The sequence below is a fragment of the Stegodyphus dumicola genome, chromosome 3, assembly GCF_044657685.1.
Source record: "Stegodyphus dumicola isolate Sdum_Otavi_A_Nest chromosome 3, ASM4465768v1".
NCBI classification, from domain to species: Eukaryota; Metazoa; Arthropoda; class Arachnida; order Araneae; family Eresidae; genus Stegodyphus; species Stegodyphus dumicola.
The window spans coordinates 37421529-37440914 of NC_140770.1; the positions used below are offsets into that span (position 1 = coordinate 37421529).

The window sequence follows — 19386 nt, forward strand, 5'->3', positions numbered from 1 at the left end:
TTTACTACTATATAAATGAAGTGTAGAAGCGCAGGTCGACTTTTATATCAATGAAGGAGTTTTTGCATCTTTTCACAGTTTTTATATCAATTTTGCGGAATGTATTCACTTGCAACCAAAATTTCTTTAATATTTACACTCATATTGCATTATAAAATTTAAAACACATACAAAAAGCGGGGAGGAAAGGAAACGCAAACTATTCATTCAGTTTAAAAATTATAATGGTTATATAGTTACTTAAATGTTTACATAACTTAAATATTTTAAGCTAAAGCATTTGCATTTCATAGCAGGATTTAATAACTCGTCTATTGATGCCATATAGCATGCGCATATGGTACAGATTTACATACATTATAGGTGTTTTTTTTTTTTTTTTTTTTTTTTTTTTTTTCCAATACATATATTTTATACCGTTCAATAAAAGCAAAATAAACCGACGGTTAATCTGTAAAAAATTTTCAACTTGCATTAACTCGCGCCTCACACTCACAAGGAAAGTCGAAGTATAATTATTTTGTTTTTATTACATGAACTATAAGAAAGCAAAGATAAGCAGAAACCTTTTTAAGCAACAAAATTATTTTTCATTTAAAAAAATTATCAAAAATAAATGGGATAAATCTGTAAACTGCTTTTATTTTGTTTTATTTCTCTGCAGTAAAAACGACAAAATACTAGGTATTCTGTCTCCCTTCCTGGCAAGTTATCTGGTTAAATTAAAAAATCCTTAGTTTCTTTCAACAGTAATGTAATCAAATATGACGTGAATGTTTACCGGTAAAAGGGCGGCATCTTCCGCTAGAAGAACATAAAATCGGAATGATGCAATAGTAAACATTTTTGAAAGCGTTAATTCTACCCATTTTTAAATCACATAATACATATTTCTCAAACATGTGAAATAATCCTTAAGAAAAATCAAGTCTGCCAGCAACTCGTATCTAAACATATATATTAACACTTTTAAACATGACATATAATAAAATTTAAATAACTCACGCTCTCTTCATCATTCGTTTCTCGGCCATTTCTTTTATTTGTACGAAATCAGTTCATTTTAATGAAATCCGAATAGCATTAAAAGATTTTTACACTTTTCTTCCTTTCCGTTAGCAGTCGAACTTTTCAAGAGTACCTCAAAGCACCCATGCTAATCTGAGAGCCGGAAAAAAGAAGCAGGCGATTTTACAGTGTATGGTTGCCATTTGAAAGATACTGACGCCACAGTGAAGTAAATATCGCCAATTTATACTTTGTTTAGTAATGTTGGCGATTGCAGTTCCAATGTTTAAACCAGAGATTCTTAAATTATGGGTCGCGCGAGGCCTGCAGCAGGGGTTCAAAAATTTTAGCAGTTTTGCTATTTCTTTAACTTATTATAATGGTTTTACAATTACCCAAATATTTTTACACGATGTATCTGAAAATAGATAAAGATAAGAGAATACAGACAAAGAAAAAACAAAAACGTTTTGACTCATTCTTTTTATAATATAAACGTTCATTTTACTTGCTTTGCACGTGACGCCGTCATTTTCATATGTTACTTATTTAAAATTTTCACTTTGTTCTATGCCTTGAAATTAGAAATTTAAGTTAATGATCAAAAACTGCAATAGTATATTCACTACAAATGAAAAAATGACAGTTTCACTCACATGTGTGTTAGATTTGCGCAATACTTATGTGGTCCCACAAAATTTTCATACATATTATGGGATCCTGGGGTTGCGAAACAAATCTCAACGATAAAAAGGGGTCGCGACTGAGAAAAAGTTAAAGAAGCCTTGGTTTAAACGAATACAAGATCATAAACGGCGACAATGCGATATTCAAATTATAAAATTTTATGTAACATTGCTCATTTTTTGCTCAATGTAAATCGCCTCTCATATTAATTCTACAACAGGTGATTTTGATCAGGCGAAGATATGCACAACAGATCTTGCCGTGAAACAAACTGCAAACTGGTTCACCCTTGTCATCAGTTTGCGGAGAAAGCTTCCACTTGAATTTTAAAAAAATTATTATCTACTCGTCTTCGAAATGATATTCATTGGAACGCACATACTTGTTCCATCATCATTCTTGTTTTCATCATTCCTGAAAGCATGCGAAAAGGACATATACCACTCTATAATCACAAATTAACACTGGAACAGTTGATATCTGTTATAGAGGAGTAATCGCGGCGTTTTAGACAGCATAAATTGTCCGTAAAATGGACCTTATGATAAAAAAAGAAAAAGAGAAAATGTATGTCTCTGAAATATGCCTTTAAGAGAAAACCGCACACTGCTACCTCAGTTTGTAGTTTAAAAAATGTTTAAACTTATGAGACAGTCTCTCTCTTACTAACATATAAGTATGGTCTCTTGAAATTGAGGTAACCACAAGGTACAACCTTGAAATTGAGGTAAGTACAAGAAACCAGAATCTGTGCGTTCGTCGGGGGCAGGGAAACACGTGATCTCCAGTGGTGTCGAGCAAAATTTATGCTTCTGTGTTGATACATGTAAACAGTGCCTGCGTTAGGGATTTTGTCGCCTGCTGCAATCTCTCCAAGTTATAAATTTTCCTTCCCGTCGCCTGTTTAAATTCGTAGTATTTTGCCGCTCCTTAAATTCTGTTGCCCAGCGCCACCCTTTACTTCTAAAAGCTTTGCTGCTGGGTACTTCTCTAAATTCTAAAATATTTGCTGCCCGATGCATCTGCACTGTCTCCGCATGTAAAATACGAGTATATGAACAATTTATTCATTTTTGTATTGATTGTACGCAATATTGTATTCTGTAATCTATTTGTGAACCCCAAACTAAAGAAACAAAATTCAAAATTTATTCATGCAATTATTTGTCTCCAGTTTAATTCCTTCCTTGAAAATTTTCTGTGGATGCTCATATTCAGGGCATTTTGTGAAAATTCAAGTTAAATGATTAGAAATCCTTTAACATGTATGTTATACAAGCCTGTATTACAGATAGAAGTTGTTATACAAATACAAAAGAAAACCATATAAAGTAAGGACAACAAAATATTCAAAAGTAGACTGCATATATTTTGCAGCATGTCTTCTTCAAAAATGATGCGATTAGCTGAGATTCTTGTTTCTCTTTCCCTCTCGTATATTTTTAATTATGTAATATTTCCTTAGAAATTACTTTTTGAATTTTATATGTTTCTAAAAATCTCTACATGCGTATACGTAATTCACTTCGATTTTAGGCATCATACAAAAATTTCATTTAGTAAAATATAAAATGCTACATTTTAGAATTTCTGCGAATTGGAATTTGAAATTTATTTTTCTGTTTTTTCATCATAAAATGTACCTACTTTTAAATGCTTTCATTAAAAAAAAGCATAGATAGCCACTTTTAGAAATATTTATGTATATTTCCCAAGTTTAATTAAACGTATATCGGGTAATATGGCTTGTATGAAGATGAATCTTTTTTTTAACTACTTCAGCTATGTGAAACATACCTTTCAACTGACTTTCTCTCTGCTGCTAATATACAATTAAATTTTGCGTACTTTTCACTAAAACACAGTCCATGACCAAAACAAATGTATTCTAAAATATTATATAATTTTATTCCTAGTTAAACTGAAACAAAAGATCTGCGATCATCGGTTAAGGTGTTATAATTATATTAAACATTAAGATGATTGAAACACATTTTCAAATATCTGATTTGCCATTCACTCTTTTGGGCATTTTTAAATGAATGTGTAACCAGTACGTAGTGCCCTTAGATTAATGTTTAACTCTGCCACTCTGTAATGATAATAAACATTTTTTCACGTTATTTACGAAAGCAAGATAGCAATTCTCATCTTTCATTAATACGTCTGTACCAGGATGAAAAACAAAACTGTAATATATAATGAATATGTTATCATAATAAGTAGAAAATTCTTTTGTTTTAGTGATTTACTTTGTCCCCGCTCAAATTGAATGATCACTTCGAATTACTAATTTCCAGTCAGCAGTTTTGACTTACATTATTAATAATATCAAGTTTAAATTTGACATTAATCTATATAATTTTGAATCATTCCACTAAAGCAGTAAGAACTTAAAATTGGAAATCAATGCAATATTTACTTAAAGCCGAATAATAAATTGATAATGGTTCATAAATAACCTCAATAACTTCAAATAATTACTTTACATTCAATACTAATGGCTAAATTTCATGTATTCTTTTCTCATATGAATAAGCAATAGATAAGATCGTGTATATTTCAGTGACTTTTGAAACGTAAAAGAGATGTTTTCTTTGTGTTGTTGAACTACACCCTTTTGCAAAAAAAAAAAAAAAAAAAATCGAAGCTCCAAGAAGGATTTTTTTGGGATCATGACGAAATTTGGTATGCAAAAACATCTTGATCGAACATGCAAATGATCAAAGTTTCAAGGCAAATGAACAGGAATCGCGATCATAGCGCGCATTTCTAGTGCGCAATTCGCAAAGTAAAAACCAGTAACAGAGGTGGAAAATTTATCTTTTTTTGTTCCTGCCATTGAAAGGAGCAACTGAAGATGTCATTAAGACAATATCGAAGACCTTACAGACAACCAAACGATTTCAAACGTGGTCATATTGTAGGGTTGCATGAAGCTGGATGGCTATACCGAGCAATAAGCCGCCACCTACAGCATACAGACACTGCTGTGCAAAGATGTTGGCAGCAATAGTTGCTACAAGGAAACTGTCAACGAAATGAAGGCTCTAGAAGGCCAAGGAACACAAATGCAAGGCAAGATAGGATGATTGTTCGCCAGGCCCGAACCGCCCCAATGGTATCATTGTCGACTATTCAACGCACTACAGCCACATCTGTACCTCCCATGGTACCGTCCACCACCTTTCGGCGCTTGTCTGAGACAGGGTTACGCTCACAGAGGGACTTAGGACGTCTCCTTTGAACCCACAACATCGGCGGAGTCGTCTGGAGTGGTGTCGCAGCCGATCATCATGGCTGCCATCAGACTTGCATCATATAGTGTTCAGCGATGAATCTCGCTTCACTCTTGAAGCAGATGACCACCAGGTTCATGTTTGGAGAGGACGGGGCCAGCGGTCCCAATCAGCCTTTGTTTTACAAAGGCATACAGCCATTACTCCTGGTGTGACGGTGGGGGGCGCTATTTCTTATGACAGCAAATCATCTTTTGTCATCCTCCGTACATCTTTAACAGCTCAAGGATATGTTGATACCATCCTGCGGCATTACCCTTCATGTCACGTCATCCTGGAACCATTTTCCAACAAGATAATGCCAGGCCACATACCACTCGCATATCCCTGGACAGCCTCCATTCGGTTGATATTCTTCCTTGGCCAGCAAGGTCACAAGACCTTTCACCAATCGAGCATGTCTGGGACATGGTAGGTCGCCAGATTCTAGCACCACAAAATATTGCAGATCTGTAGTGACAACTGATGAATGCCTGGCAGAAGGTGTCACAGGATGACATTAGGAACCTCTACCACTTCTTACCTCGACGAATTCAAGCGTGCATTGTCGCCACGGGCGGTTCGACCAACTACTAATTTGAACACTCAATGGGTGATTGTGAGCCGTGAACATGAAGGCTCACCTTGATTTTTTAATCATTTTACTACCTGTGTATGAGCTATACTCATATTCAATTTCATCAAAAACAACCACTTCCTTCATGGTGCTTCGATTTTTTTTTTTTTTTTTTTTTTTTTTTTTTTTTTTTTTTTGCGAAAGAATGTATATCTGATTGAAGGAGTGAAGCACGGAAGTGACACCACCTATTGAGAAGAATATTGTGCACAATTTTAAATGTCGGCTTCACCAACTAGAGTTGAATTTGGGAACTATTCTTTCCTAAATTGTCAGACATAAACTGTGCTCATGATCTGAAGGTAAGTGAGTTGATTTATTTAATTATGGCAATGCACTCGAGGGTTATTAGCCTAAGGATAGGGATGGTTTCATGGAGGACTTTCTAAGGAAGACTGACTCATATACACGCCCACACAGCCAGCCATTAATCGAAATTTGAACCTCGGACTAAAATACCAGTGTTCAGTGCCTTGATTGCTAGTGGAGAGATTAATTTCTCCTTTTACTATGCTGCAATGCACTGTTCTTCTCAGTTGGATCAACAGTCTGTAGCAACGAGCTACATGCAATTGAATAAGTGAGGTATTGCTAGTGATAATACATACTGAGAAAAATATCACCCACAGAGGCAAAATATCAACTTTTCTACCAACAGCCAAATCTGGGATAGTTGCTACTACTGGATGAAAAGTACAATTTTTAGCTGAAAGAAAGCTGGGAAATACATCCATGTGTGCTGTGTAGCAAATTCATTTAATTATTTTAATTACTGCTTATCAAAATTTAATTTATTAACTATTCTAAATTTATGCTACACAAAGTGTATTCCTTTTATTAATTATTTGTATTGTTGGTTTAATTTTAATTAAGATTTTTTGTTACAAAAGATTGGTTGGTAATTTCTTTTCACTCGTTACTTGCAAACATGCTGAAACACACAATGGAACTGGGTAAATTTCCACGCAATAAACTAGGATTAGACATGGAAAACGCAATTTGAATTTTGTCAGTGGCCCAGAAGAACGGGAGATATAGAACAGTCCCATTTTTTTGGCACAGTGTACAATTCAAAAGTCATTTTATGGCAGCATGATTATCAGTAAAGCTCATAGTGCAGGTATGTACAAAATCCATGTTGTGACATCGAACTGAAAATGAGTCTAATATGGATTATGGTCTCCTCTCACAGGTAGACAGGTTATGCAGAGGGATGGCATTCTCGACAATAGAAAGTTGAGGAGTTCACGTGGCAGTCAATCCGACTCCTGCAGAAAGGCAGCTTTCAATTCCAAGACGACTCTCAGAAGGGGATGGGACAAAATGAAATTGCCCTCTCATGAGCATTCCACAGATGTTCTATAGAGTTAAGATCAGGATACCTGGCTGGCCAATCCATGTGGCGAATATCCTCACTTTCTAGGTAATCTTCGATCAACTAGTGTCCTATGTAGATGAGCTAATAGTTGTCATCTTTTACCAGGAACCAAGGACCAACTGCACCCCTAAAATACATAGGGCTCTAACAGGGTTCGTACACATTTCTGCACACAGAAATGAAGTACTTTTAAGGACTTTTAAGGACCATTAATGAAAAAAAATTAAGGACCTATGAGCAAATGGGAACTGAATAAATTCAATTAAAAATATTATCCATGCCTGAATTTCACTTTTATAATACCATCCTAAAATGAAATAGATCCCTAAGTAGTATGCTGTATTACTAAACATGAATTAATTAACATAATTATTAATAAATTTGAGAATAAAATAAACTTTATGCAATTTATCAAGTATCATTAAATATTTGACACTTATAATAGTTGGACATATTTGAAAGAAATAAGTGACATTTACGTTTTACAAACAGTTAGCTTTATGTTGATTTTTTTTTATGTCTCGTTTTGTCGCATACTTGGTCAGTCTAGAGGTTTAGTAAATGGCAGGTAGATTTTATGTATAATAACATAGGTTAAAATGAGAAGTAAGATCATAATCAGCATGATTCTTAACCCAAAAGACTGAATGTTGTCACCACTGCTGCTTGTCTAGAGAGAGAGACCTGCTGATTAGAACGAACCTGAAAGGCTTGACGGAGGCACAGTTGACAAGTGTTGAAAGTTAGTCAGGCTCTGTTTGATGCAGTTAGTGTCGTAGCTTCATGTGGAGTTCCAGAGATTTTAACCCAGTTGATATACTTTAAGGTTCCAATAAGCTATTAAAGCACCAGAGGTGATAAACTGTTTTGTATTATTTTAAGTCTCACTAGATGCAAAGAATAAGTTTTACTTGAATTTTTACACTTTTTTATTTTATCTGGTGACCACAGTGAGTATTAATGAAAGGCAATAACTCACTTTAATATGTAAGGATAATTTTTAAGGGTAAGCAGTTAGTTATAAATAATTAAATTAGGTAGTTTGACAACCTTAGTAATTATGGATTTACATGGCCACTATTAAATTTTATTTTTTAACAATATTTGTTAAAAAACACTATTAAAATCAAAATCTAATAACATTTCACAGTTTAAAATACATGTAATTTATGACATTAGGATAATTACACTGTAAAAGCTACAAAACATTTATGTCTTCTAACAACAACACTCAAAAAATATTTATCCGTCATTTTAATTTGAAGCCTTCCCAAACATTTTGGCTACTTTATATAGATTTCCTTTTCTTTAAGCATCTTTTCTAACAATTAAAGATTTGTCTCATTATGCAAACCAATGCTCTCGCTAGTTTCTGCGTGCTTGTCAACCTCTCCACAATGTACCCTATGAGGGTTTACTTGATCTGGAAAAGTTAATATTGGTATACATATAGTGATGGACTGTCGCCAATGGCGCGATAAACTGTATGAACTGGAAACCCTGCAAAAGAGTTAACTGTGTAACTCTCTTATTCTTTACACTTACTTTTCTCACTCCTTCAGGATAGGACAGTGATATAATACTCTCTATAATATAAATCCCTTTTTCAATATGTATTTGGAATACTAACGAAATTTTATCTATTTTTCATGTATTAATAAAGAATGTGTTTTGTGATTTTACAATTTCCGTCTACACCTATTTTGGATTACAAGTTAATTAGGTATGATCTCGCTTGATGCTGCGCTGGATAGAAGGTAAGAAGAATCATTTTGCTCTCTATTTTTATAAATTTGTTGTGAACTTTCGAGGCTATAAAATGTTTTACAACAAAAGATTATGAGACTGACGAAAAGATCATAGCTAATTAAATAATAATAAAGTACTGTAAAAGCTAATCTTTAGTTTCATATTAAAACCGAAAATAAAATTTTCGACGATACAAAAATGTTGAATTCAAGTCAAATGCAAATTGCAAAACTGAATTCCAGCAATTACTCAACATGGAAATTCAAAATGCAAATGCTACTAATAAAGTACGATCTTTACGATGTAATCGAAGATGTACCTCCAAGCCCTATTACAGAACAATGGAGTAAACGAGATCGGCAATGTCGCGCGATGATAAATTTATTTATCGAAGACAGCCAAATAATTCACATTAAACATGAAACTACTGCTAAAGCCACCTGGGAAAAACTCAGGCAGGTACATGAAAGGTCAAATCTTTCAAGTAAACTATTTCTTTTGCGAAAGCTTTACAGTTTGAAGCTTGAAGAAGACGGAAATATGCAAACACATATAAATACATTACTGGAGTTAGTCGATAAACTCAAATCAATAGGTGAGAACATAAAAGACGAACACGTTTCGGCACTTTTGCTTTGTTCAATGCCTAGTTCTTACGATACGCTCATTACGGCTCTAGAAGCCAGAGCAGAATCGGAACTGAATCCAGAATTCTTAAAAGGGAAATTAATCGACGAATTTAACAAGAGAGTTGAAAATAATTCATCAGATTCAAAGGCATTTAAAGCCTCATTTCAAAACAGACAAAGAAAAGTTTTGCTCATATTGTCATAAAAATAAAAATTTTAGATCAGAGTGTTATCATCTAAAATCGATTCCATGCCAAATATCCAATCTCCTCCGATCTCAAAACTTGAAAGGAAATTCAAAGTTTGGAAGAAAATGAAAAAAGAAAATGGCTAACAGCTGTTCGAGAAGAAATTAATTCACTAGAAGAAAACAACACTTGGGAATTAGCTGATTTACCAAAAGGAAGAAAACCAATAGGATGCAAATGGTCTTTCAAGACAAAGCTCAATGCAGAAGGAAAAATTGAAAGATACAAAGCCAGATTAGTTGCAAAAGGATTTAGCCAGAAGTTTGGATCTGACTATGATGAAACCTTTGCTCCTGTGGTAAAATACACAACGCTACAAGCGTTCCTATGTGCAGCTTCGTATAAGAACATGTCTGTCAGACATATCGATGTCAAAACAGCTTTCCTTCATGGAGAACTAGAAGAAGAAATTTACATGACTCAACCCGAAGGATACTCAAAAGCTGGAAATGAAAATAAAGTTTGCAAGCTGAAGAAATCTATACAGTCAAAAGCCGTTAATCCGGACTCGTCGGGACTTCGGCGATTCCGGATTATCGATTTTTCCGGATTATAGATCATCAGTTTAAATCTGGTAAAATGGCATGCAGAAATTATAAAAGTAAAAATATGAAACCGTAATTTACGAAATAAAGAACAATTATGATCTAAAGGGTATCAAAATTGACAAAAGAAAAGCTTAATATTTATTGGTTTACTTTATTAAACATTTCTTTCAATGTAAGTTGTTTCAGTTGCTTCGTTTTTTATGTGATAATACATTCTCTTTAATTCTATAAACAGACATAATTTCTTGTTCAGTTACAAAGGTCCGCTGTTCAAGTCCTATAATTGCTGTGTCGAGAATACCGACTAATTTGTCAATCGAAATTTATTCATTTTCAATAAACTCTGTCACTTTCTTCGCTATTGGAAGCGAATTATAATGACGAGGCATTTGATTTAAATCATATCAAAGACGGAGTACATTGAGATGAAATACTACATTGAGTAAGCAATTATAAGCCAAATAAAATAAAAACATCTGCCCTCAAGATAAGGATAGTGCTGATAAATCAACTTCCAATTCATTGCACGCCGCCGCGGCGTTAAAGATAAACAAACGTTTAAGTTTAGATAAACAAAGAATATGCCTTTATCCATTTTTTGCAGCAATTCCATTTTTTGTTTAATGGACTCCGAAAGATACTTTCGCTTTGTATATCCTTTACATATTAGTAAATATATATCGGAAATTCTATTTGACATAATCGAAAGTTCAAGCTTACTTTTATAAAATTGCTCTAACAGTCTGCAAAAAATAATAATCCGGATCCAATTCGAAGATTAAGGAACAACGCAATCTGCAACATTAACTGAAATAGATAATTTTAGCTTAGCTTATCCCGTCCGTTATACATTAAACGCGCATTCGTAAACGTATTTTGCGCACACGCAAATTCGCAGCGGTAAAGGTCTTACGCGCATGCGTCAACGCGACGCATGCGCAGAAAGTTTGTAGCTTTGAGGTCCGGATTATAGATCATTCCGGATTATGGGTGTCCGAATTAACGACTTTTGACTGTATATGGTTTAAAACAAGCCGCTAGAGCTTGGAATCTGAAAATTGGAAAAATACTTCTAAACATGTCATTTAAACAAAGTAAAGCAGACCCATGCTTGTTTTTCAAAAACATCAATGGAAAATTCACGTATATAATATTATATGTAGATGATATGCTTGTAGGAAGTGAAAGAGAAGAAGATGTAATGGAAACAATCCAACAATTGAACGCTAAATTCGAAATCAAAAACCTAGGAGAAATCACCTACTACCTCGGCATAAACATTGAAAGATTTAAAGATGGAACTTTTGCCATAAACCAAAAGAATGAAATCGAAGAAATAGTTCAAAAGTTTGGACTTCAGAACGAAAAACCAACATATACGCCAATGGAAACAAAGTACTGCAAACTAGAAGCTGAAGATGATCTTCTAGAGGATAATACAGAATATAGACAAGCAGTAGGGGCATTATTGTATATTGCAACAATCAGCAGACCAGATATAGCATGTGCAGTCAATCTATGAAAAGAGTAGAAGAAACGAAAAACCTCGGAACACAGATTAGAATGCTGTCAAGGAAGTCATTCGATACTTGCATACAACTAAAGACTTTAAGTTGGTCTTTAACAAAATTCAAGAACCTATAATAACTGCACTATCTTCAACTGAAGCAGAATATATTGCGGCGGCTAATACAGCACAAGAAGCACAGTGGCTGTTAAATTTGCTTAAAGATCTAGGACTAAAACAAAATCTACCGATTACTCTCTATGGAGATAACAAATCGTGCATCAAACTATCAACAAACGGAGAAAAATAGCTCCAGAACAAAGCATATAGACGTGAAATACCACTACTTGCGTGAACTTCAACAGAACGGGATCTTGTGCCTAGACTACTGCAGAAGCTCCGACATGATTGCGGATCTGCTCACCAAACCAATAGGCAAACCTGTGTTGGAGAAACTTCGAGAATCGCTGCAAATGGCGATCCTGCCCATCAAGTAGGGGTGTTGGTATGCATATAGTGATGGACTGTCGCCAATAACGCGATAAACTGTATGAACTGGAAACCCTGCAAAAGAGTTAACTTTGTAACTCTCTTATTCTTTACACTTACTTTTCTTACTCCTTCAGGATAGGACAGTGATATAATACTCTCTATAATATAAATCCCTTTTTCAATATGTATTTGGAATACTAACGAATTTTTATCTATTTTTCATGTATTAATAAAGGATGTGTTTTGTGATTTTACAATTTCCGTCTACACCTATTTTGAATTACAAGTTAATTAGGTATGATCTCGCTTGATGCTGTGCTGTATAGAAGGTAAGAAGAATCATTTTGCTCTCTATTTTTATAAATTTGTTGTGAACTTTCGAGGCTATAAAATGTTTTACAACAGTTAAACAGTCCGAAACCTCCGACAGATGTGAAGCATATTATCGCTATGTCGGAAAGTATTTACAACATCAGACAAATGTTTAAAATAAAGAACTTAGAACATAAAGGCATTTTCTGATGCTAACAAACAGAGGCGTAGCTAAGGTTTCAAGCACTCGGGGACACGTAAAGATTTTGCACCCCTTTCTGTGTTTCAAGAATGGAAAACATTTCATTCTGAAAGGTGTATCATCAATTTAGCGCCCCTTGGATGCTGCGCCCGGGGACGGATGCCCCCCTTGCCCCACCCTAGCTACGCCACTGCTAACAAAATCAATTACAGCTCACAGTGACGTAATTAAAAAAGAACACCTTAATTCAAGCTAAAAATGTGGACTAGTGGCCAAAGATTAAACAGGTTTCCTTTTCATTTTAGAATTTCTGGATTTAATTAAGGATTTCTCTTATTCTAAAAAACACTAAACTATATATATTTATAAACTAAATGCATTTAGAATTTATACAAAAGGCGGCTAATTTTATTTCTTTAGTAATATGAACATTCAAAAGAAATATAAAATATATATTGTAAAGGCCGGTTACAGAGCTGATGTGCCAGAATTTTTAGAATCTAGAAATGGCAAAACTTTTAGAATTTAGAGCAGATATTGGAAGCAGAACTTAGGATCCACAGAGATTGCATCAGGTGGAAAAATGTGTACCAGCTCTGTGTATGATGCCTTAAGAGATACTAGATTAATCTTTTAAATTGTAAGTTTTCAATTTATTTATTAATAAAAACATCCCTATCTATAATGCCTGCCCATGTGATAAGATTAGAAGCATTTTTGATATTTTCCATGCTTGTGTGAAAAGTAGAGAAAATAAAGGCAAGATAAATATGTTAAGATTCTAATATCAGAAGTAAAATATTCAAATATTATATTTTCATTGTCCTTCCAGACATTCTCCAAAAAGTAAGAAATTCATTGCAAACTTTCTGTAAAATACATCCATTACGTGTTGATACTATGGAGACATTTTTCATTTTGTCACATATTTCTCGAATCTTCTAGAATCATGGGTCTATAAATCTTGCCTTCAAATCTTTCTAAACTTTCCAAGCTGCAATATCTAAAATCCTAAAGAAAAATTTTCCCTACCATTTCTGTAACAGCAAAAAGATAGAAATATTTCGGGGGGGGGGGAAGAGGAGGGAAAAAGTATAAAATTAATTTTATAGAGAAAACTGATGCCCATTATGAGAATTTTGAATAATCCGAGACAATTAATTACATGGGAAAAACTCTTACTATGAAAAAATTAAAAACAAGACATTTTTAATTAATTACATAGCTAATTTTGCTTTTGCTAAGAGCTGTTTCGTAAATTGTGCTTTATAGCATTATACCTTATTTATTTTTCAGATTAAAAATATTGTATAACAAGTTGCCAAAATGAAACTTTATAATATGACAGCAAAAAATAGTAATGTTTTATTTTAATCTTATTTTTTAAATATAATTTCAATATATTACCATTATTTTAATGAAATTTATCAATATTACGATGTTTTAAAAAAAATTGTCGGAAAATTCTCAGATCTCGGAATTAAAAAAATTTTCTATAAAAACTAATCTTAAAATCGCCAAAATGTTGATAAGTCGCCAAATTTAGAGCCGTTTAATAAAAGAATTCACATCGCCAAAGCGAGAAGTTGTTTAAGAGCTGTTTATTAGAAAAAATGAATTTCAAAATGCTTATGTTTCACTTCTTGCTTAGAAATTCGAGTATCCCATCATTTCCATTAGAAATAGAAACAAATTATAAACCATGAACCCATTCAAACGATAACCATATATGTCACTGAATCGCGAAAAATATTCCTCCAAAATGCTAATTCACACTCAAAATGGCAGTCGTAAAAACAGACAGAAATTTCAAATGATTAAAATTAAGGACCTTCTACCAATTTTGGCCAAAATTAAGGACTTTTATGGACCAAAAATTGATTCCAAAAAATCTAAGGACTCTTAAAGACCGTACGAACCCTGTCTAAGATCCTATACCTTGTACCTTATAGCAGTCAAGGAGCCTTTGTTAATGCATGCAAGCGTGTGCGGCTATCCAATATAATGCCTGCCCAAACCATTACACTACCACCATCATTTAATCCTTTCCCTTTAATATTAAATAATCCTTTTCCCTAATGAGGGATGTTATGTTCCAGGCTTTCTCCAGATACAGATACGCTGCGAATCAGTGTCCAAATTGAATCTCAACTTATCTATAGTATGTCCCACTGAAGTTTGGTTCAAGGCATATGTTGTCTGCACCATGCTATATGTACTCTCTTGTGGGCTACAGTTAGTCAAATAAACAGAGAGTTTTCTGGCATACATGAAGCCTTCAGGCAACTGTAGATCGTGAAACTCGGATTCCAGTGGCAGCATACAGCTCATGTGAGAGCTGTAGCAGTCCTGTGTCGCCATTCTGAAAATGCCAAATAACGATTCTTATCTGTCATTATGGATCCTGAGTAGGTCTTCTTGATATGGATTCAAAGTTCTGAAACTGTTTCCACAAAACTGCAAAAGACACTGGGCATTACAGTGAGCTCTGTAGCCATGTGTGCTTGTGACTGGGCTGCCTCCAATCTATTGACAATTCTCCATTTCATTTCGTCATCCATACATTTGTGGCTACTCATTTTACCCGATACCTTAAAATATTCGCTCTTGCAAGAAGCACATCAAATATCATGAAGGAATAACAGCACACAAATTGTAGAAATACCTCGTGTGCTTATATTCCCTCCGTAACCACAGCTCCGCAGACATACACCTGTACGCTTACGAATTCGATTCTGAAAATTTGCCCGATTCTTCGACAGAATAATTAGTACTTTTGGTTCAATACCTTTATGTAAAAATATACATAATTTGCAAATTCTCTTGATTTCACACACAAGTGTACTTTTTTGCATGTAGGGTGTTGCAACTACAATATTTTCTGCATCTGGACCACCAATCTGTAGGCATGAGCTATGCACAGCTGAGTGAATGAAGCACCATTAATAGCATTATAGATTGAGGAGAATAATATTTTTAAAATTAATAATGCCATTAAACAATATTACCTAAATTTGCACGTATATTATAAATACTTTTATAAAAGATATACATAGAATTACATGAAAATCTCCATACGCAGGGCAATGTAATGTGCAAAAACATAATTTACCCTGCAAAATCCCTCCCGAAAGCAGAGAGAAGGGGATCAAAATAAATCTCTGCATGGAGTGTTTTCATCACCACTTTCATTTGGTATCACTAGCCATTTGTACAGCCAGCCACCTAAAATAGTTATCAGAAAAAATGAAAAAAGAAATACAAGTCCAACCAATGTATGAAGAACTGCATTTGTTGTTATTGATTTGCTTAGTCTGTTAATCAATAACAGACTGATTAAATTTGAAAGAAAAATTAAATATCTTATTTGCTTTGTGGAATGGCAACATACTTCTTTTAAATGGTTCGGTCTGTTGACTAAATTTGCAAGATAAATAGCTTACACTTTTCAGGGAGGCAACACATTGCTTTTAAATTGGAGTGTCAGTCAAAAATATATAAAGTGATTCAAAAATTTTAAATTAAAATTTGGTGACACTTTCATTGCTTTTCTGTAATGTGAAAAACATACACACATACAGATTTTTCATTATTTAGTAATAGAAATTAGTTGAAAATTGATATTTTAACATTACTATTCAGAATATCCAGCATCCATTTAAACCAGCCTGAGGCATGGAGTCTTTCCGAAGCTTCAGACCTAGTCTTGTGCGCATAAGCAATAATCATGTCCTGAGAATACCATGTCATTTCTTTTATCTGAATAAGGTAAGTAGTATAGAAATTATGTCCCTCTTTTACAAAGGTTTAGTAAAATATTTATAGCATCAAACTTTTTCATCAGACTTTTAACATTAACAGTCAAAATTTATTTGTAATGATTTTCATAAGAACTCTATAGATTATTGTATATTTTATTCCACCAAGTAACTTAAGGCATATCTTTGTTGTAGGTAACTCAGTAGAATAAAATATTTTGATTTAGAAATGCTAAAGATTGCATTTCTGTTAGACAACTTAGTAAATTAAAAGATTTTGCAGAGCCTGAATAAGCATATTCATAAAGAACAAAAAATTAAAATAATAAATAAGTTTATTGGCAATGTATACAATAAAATATTATAACTTGAGTTATAAGACATTTTTTCTTAAAGATTTTGATATGATAAATGTAAGCAAAAGCGAACACAAAGCTATTACACATACAAAATGAAATGGAAGCACAAATATTTCCTCACAGGAATACTAATAACCTGTGGTATCTGTAATGATTTTACATGAATGCATGGGAAAAGCATTAAAATTTTTCTATCTGCAGACACCAAAAATATATGCATAATATATACATAAGCTTCACTTGATAAAGGCTATGGTGTTTGAGCAGGGAGTTAAGACACTAATGTGATATTCTTTGGTTTTAGGTACAACACAGAAGAAACATGATACATGAAGAAAAAAAATACATGATAAATATGACTCATATGATTGCAAAACTATTCTTATGAGATGAAATAAATTATGATTATAATTTTTAACATATGTAACTTACAGTTAAAAATTATTAGTTACATAAACATAAGAATTTTCTCAATAAGGCTGCCTCTTTGGCACAAGGAAGGAAGTGACAGTAAACAGTATTAATTTTAATGCATAACAGTTTCCAGTATATTGATAATTACAGTAGAAGGAGCAAACTACATATAATTTAATTACCCTTAATTTTTTTTATAAAATATTAAATTTATTTTAACACTGTTTGCAGCTTTTTCATATATAAGTAACAGAATTTACATCAGAATAATAAATTACAAGTTAAATGAATTTTATAAGCATTATTATCACAAGGCTTCCTTTAAAATGTTCATGACAGACTGTCTATTTCACTTTCGGTTGAGGAACATGGTTGAGTTGCCTGCTCAACACAAGTAGGTTTCTTCATTTCAGTGGAACTGTCAGAGTAAGTACTATCGAGCACAAGATTCTCTTCTTCAAAAAACCCTACATATTTGGGAGGATTTATTTCATCTGCACCTAATAACAAATGTCTATTGTAATTATAATGGTAAAAATAATTAAAAAATAATTTACAAAATATCCTTAATTTAATTCCCTCAAATTCTAGAATTTTTGCTCAGTTTTATTTAACTTTTGAATTATGTTTATTTAAAAATCTGAAAATGAAAGAATAAAAATTTGGATAATTCATAAAAATATACCAAACATCTGTGATTTCAATTAGCACAGCAATTTATAATTTTATAAATTACAAAATATAATATAAATTCACAACATCTTCACTTGTACATTTTCCCAATATTTTTTATGTATTATTTAGAGACTTTTGAATTCATTTGCATAACCTGAATTTAGGGATTAGTCTCCTTCATACGAATGATTAGTCTCTTGAGTTCCTCAGATTTTGTATTTGCTGCATAAGCAGTCCTATTCATTCAACCTTTCAAGATCTTAACCAAGGCCATTAACCTGCCTCTCAAAAACAGATTAAAGAAAAATAGTATGGATGTAAAATGTAAAGACAGCATCCTCTGCAGATACAAATTCCAGGAACTATTGATAAAGAGAAATGTAAAATATTTTAACGTTGTATTAAAATGGGTATATCTCTTTCTTTCACACAGTAAAGCTGTTGCAGCAGTCATATGTTATCTGTGTCCTTTTCTTTGAAACTCACTTCCAAACAACATGCAGTTACATAAAGCCAACTTTAAAATTTTACAGCTGACATGATACAGGAGAAATTTCACTTAAAAGTATTCTCATTTTTCCATTAAGTGCCTCTTTAATAAAGCATAATTATGCAAGCAAAAACTAATCTTAGCTGATTTTGCTATTATCAAATATCATAACATATGTGAGCTGGAATTTAGAAATTCAAACAGCATGAAGGAGGCATACCTGGACTGCCACTCAAACAGGAGAATGAAATTTCCTGACTTTTCCAGGTGTGTTTTAAGAAAATTCAAAATCTGCAGAATCCCCAAAGCATTAATATTATAACTACAACAGGAGTTGTTCTCCTCAGTAACTTTCAAATTAAGTTTTTGTCAAACTAAGAAAACTAGTTATACAACATTTAACATATTAAATATTAAATATTATATTTACATATTAAACAGCATTCTTTCAAGCAATCAGTTGTATAGTAAAATTAATTAAGTTCAAATAAATTCCCTTTTTAATTACATAAAAAGAGTATATAATACCAGGAGTCACTGTCAGTGCATTTGAAATATTTGCAGTCACTGACACTAAAATATTTATAATAAAATGCCAGCACAAATATAATTAGTTAAAACTATAATTTAAAAATGAATTTTACATGTATAAAAACATACATTTACAAAATAAATTAAATACTTACAATTCATTCCATCTAAGTAATTAACAAAATCAGAAATGAAATTAATTGATTTTTCAATGATACGTATACACTTTTAAAAACTTATTTTTTTCCACCATTAATTGTGATAAAATTATATCATGAATGAGAGCTTTATTGTTTTAAAATGTATTAAAAATAAATTCTGAAATGGAAATTGTTTACAAAATAGCAGTGGGGGAACAGTTACATTTATTCTATTGAACTGCTGAACAATCACCTCTGTGTCATTACAAGAGTTGCTAAATTCTGTCAAATAAGCAATTTTTTATGAAAATCTTTTAATGTATACACATATATTACAAATTAAA

General features: G+C 32.8%; 2 protein-coding genes across 4 annotated transcripts in view; both read right to left on the reverse strand.

The window, feature by feature from the left end:
- The window catches only part of LOC118190890 (ras-related protein Rab-20-like), a 121397-nt gene extending 120226 nt beyond the window's left edge, over positions 1-1171 (reverse strand). The window contains exon 1 of the mRNA XM_085812768.1: positions 1006-1171. Coding sequence (XP_085668894.1) covers positions 1006-1034 — 29 coding nt within the window. The 5' untranslated portion in view covers positions 1035-1171. The remainder of the gene's footprint in view (positions 1-1005) is intronic.
- A 15579-nt stretch (positions 1172-16750) lies between these two features.
- Pask (PAS domain containing serine/threonine kinase) overlaps positions 16751-19386 on the reverse strand; it is a 117128-nt gene continuing 114492 nt past the window's right edge. For all 3 annotated transcript variants that reach the window (XM_035362621.2, XM_035362620.2, XM_035362622.2), the window contains one exon: positions 16751-17706. In XM_035362621.2, the coding sequence (XP_035218512.2) occupies positions 17537-17706 (170 nt within the window). In that variant the 3' untranslated portion in view covers positions 16751-17536. The remainder of the gene's footprint in view (positions 17707-19386) is intronic.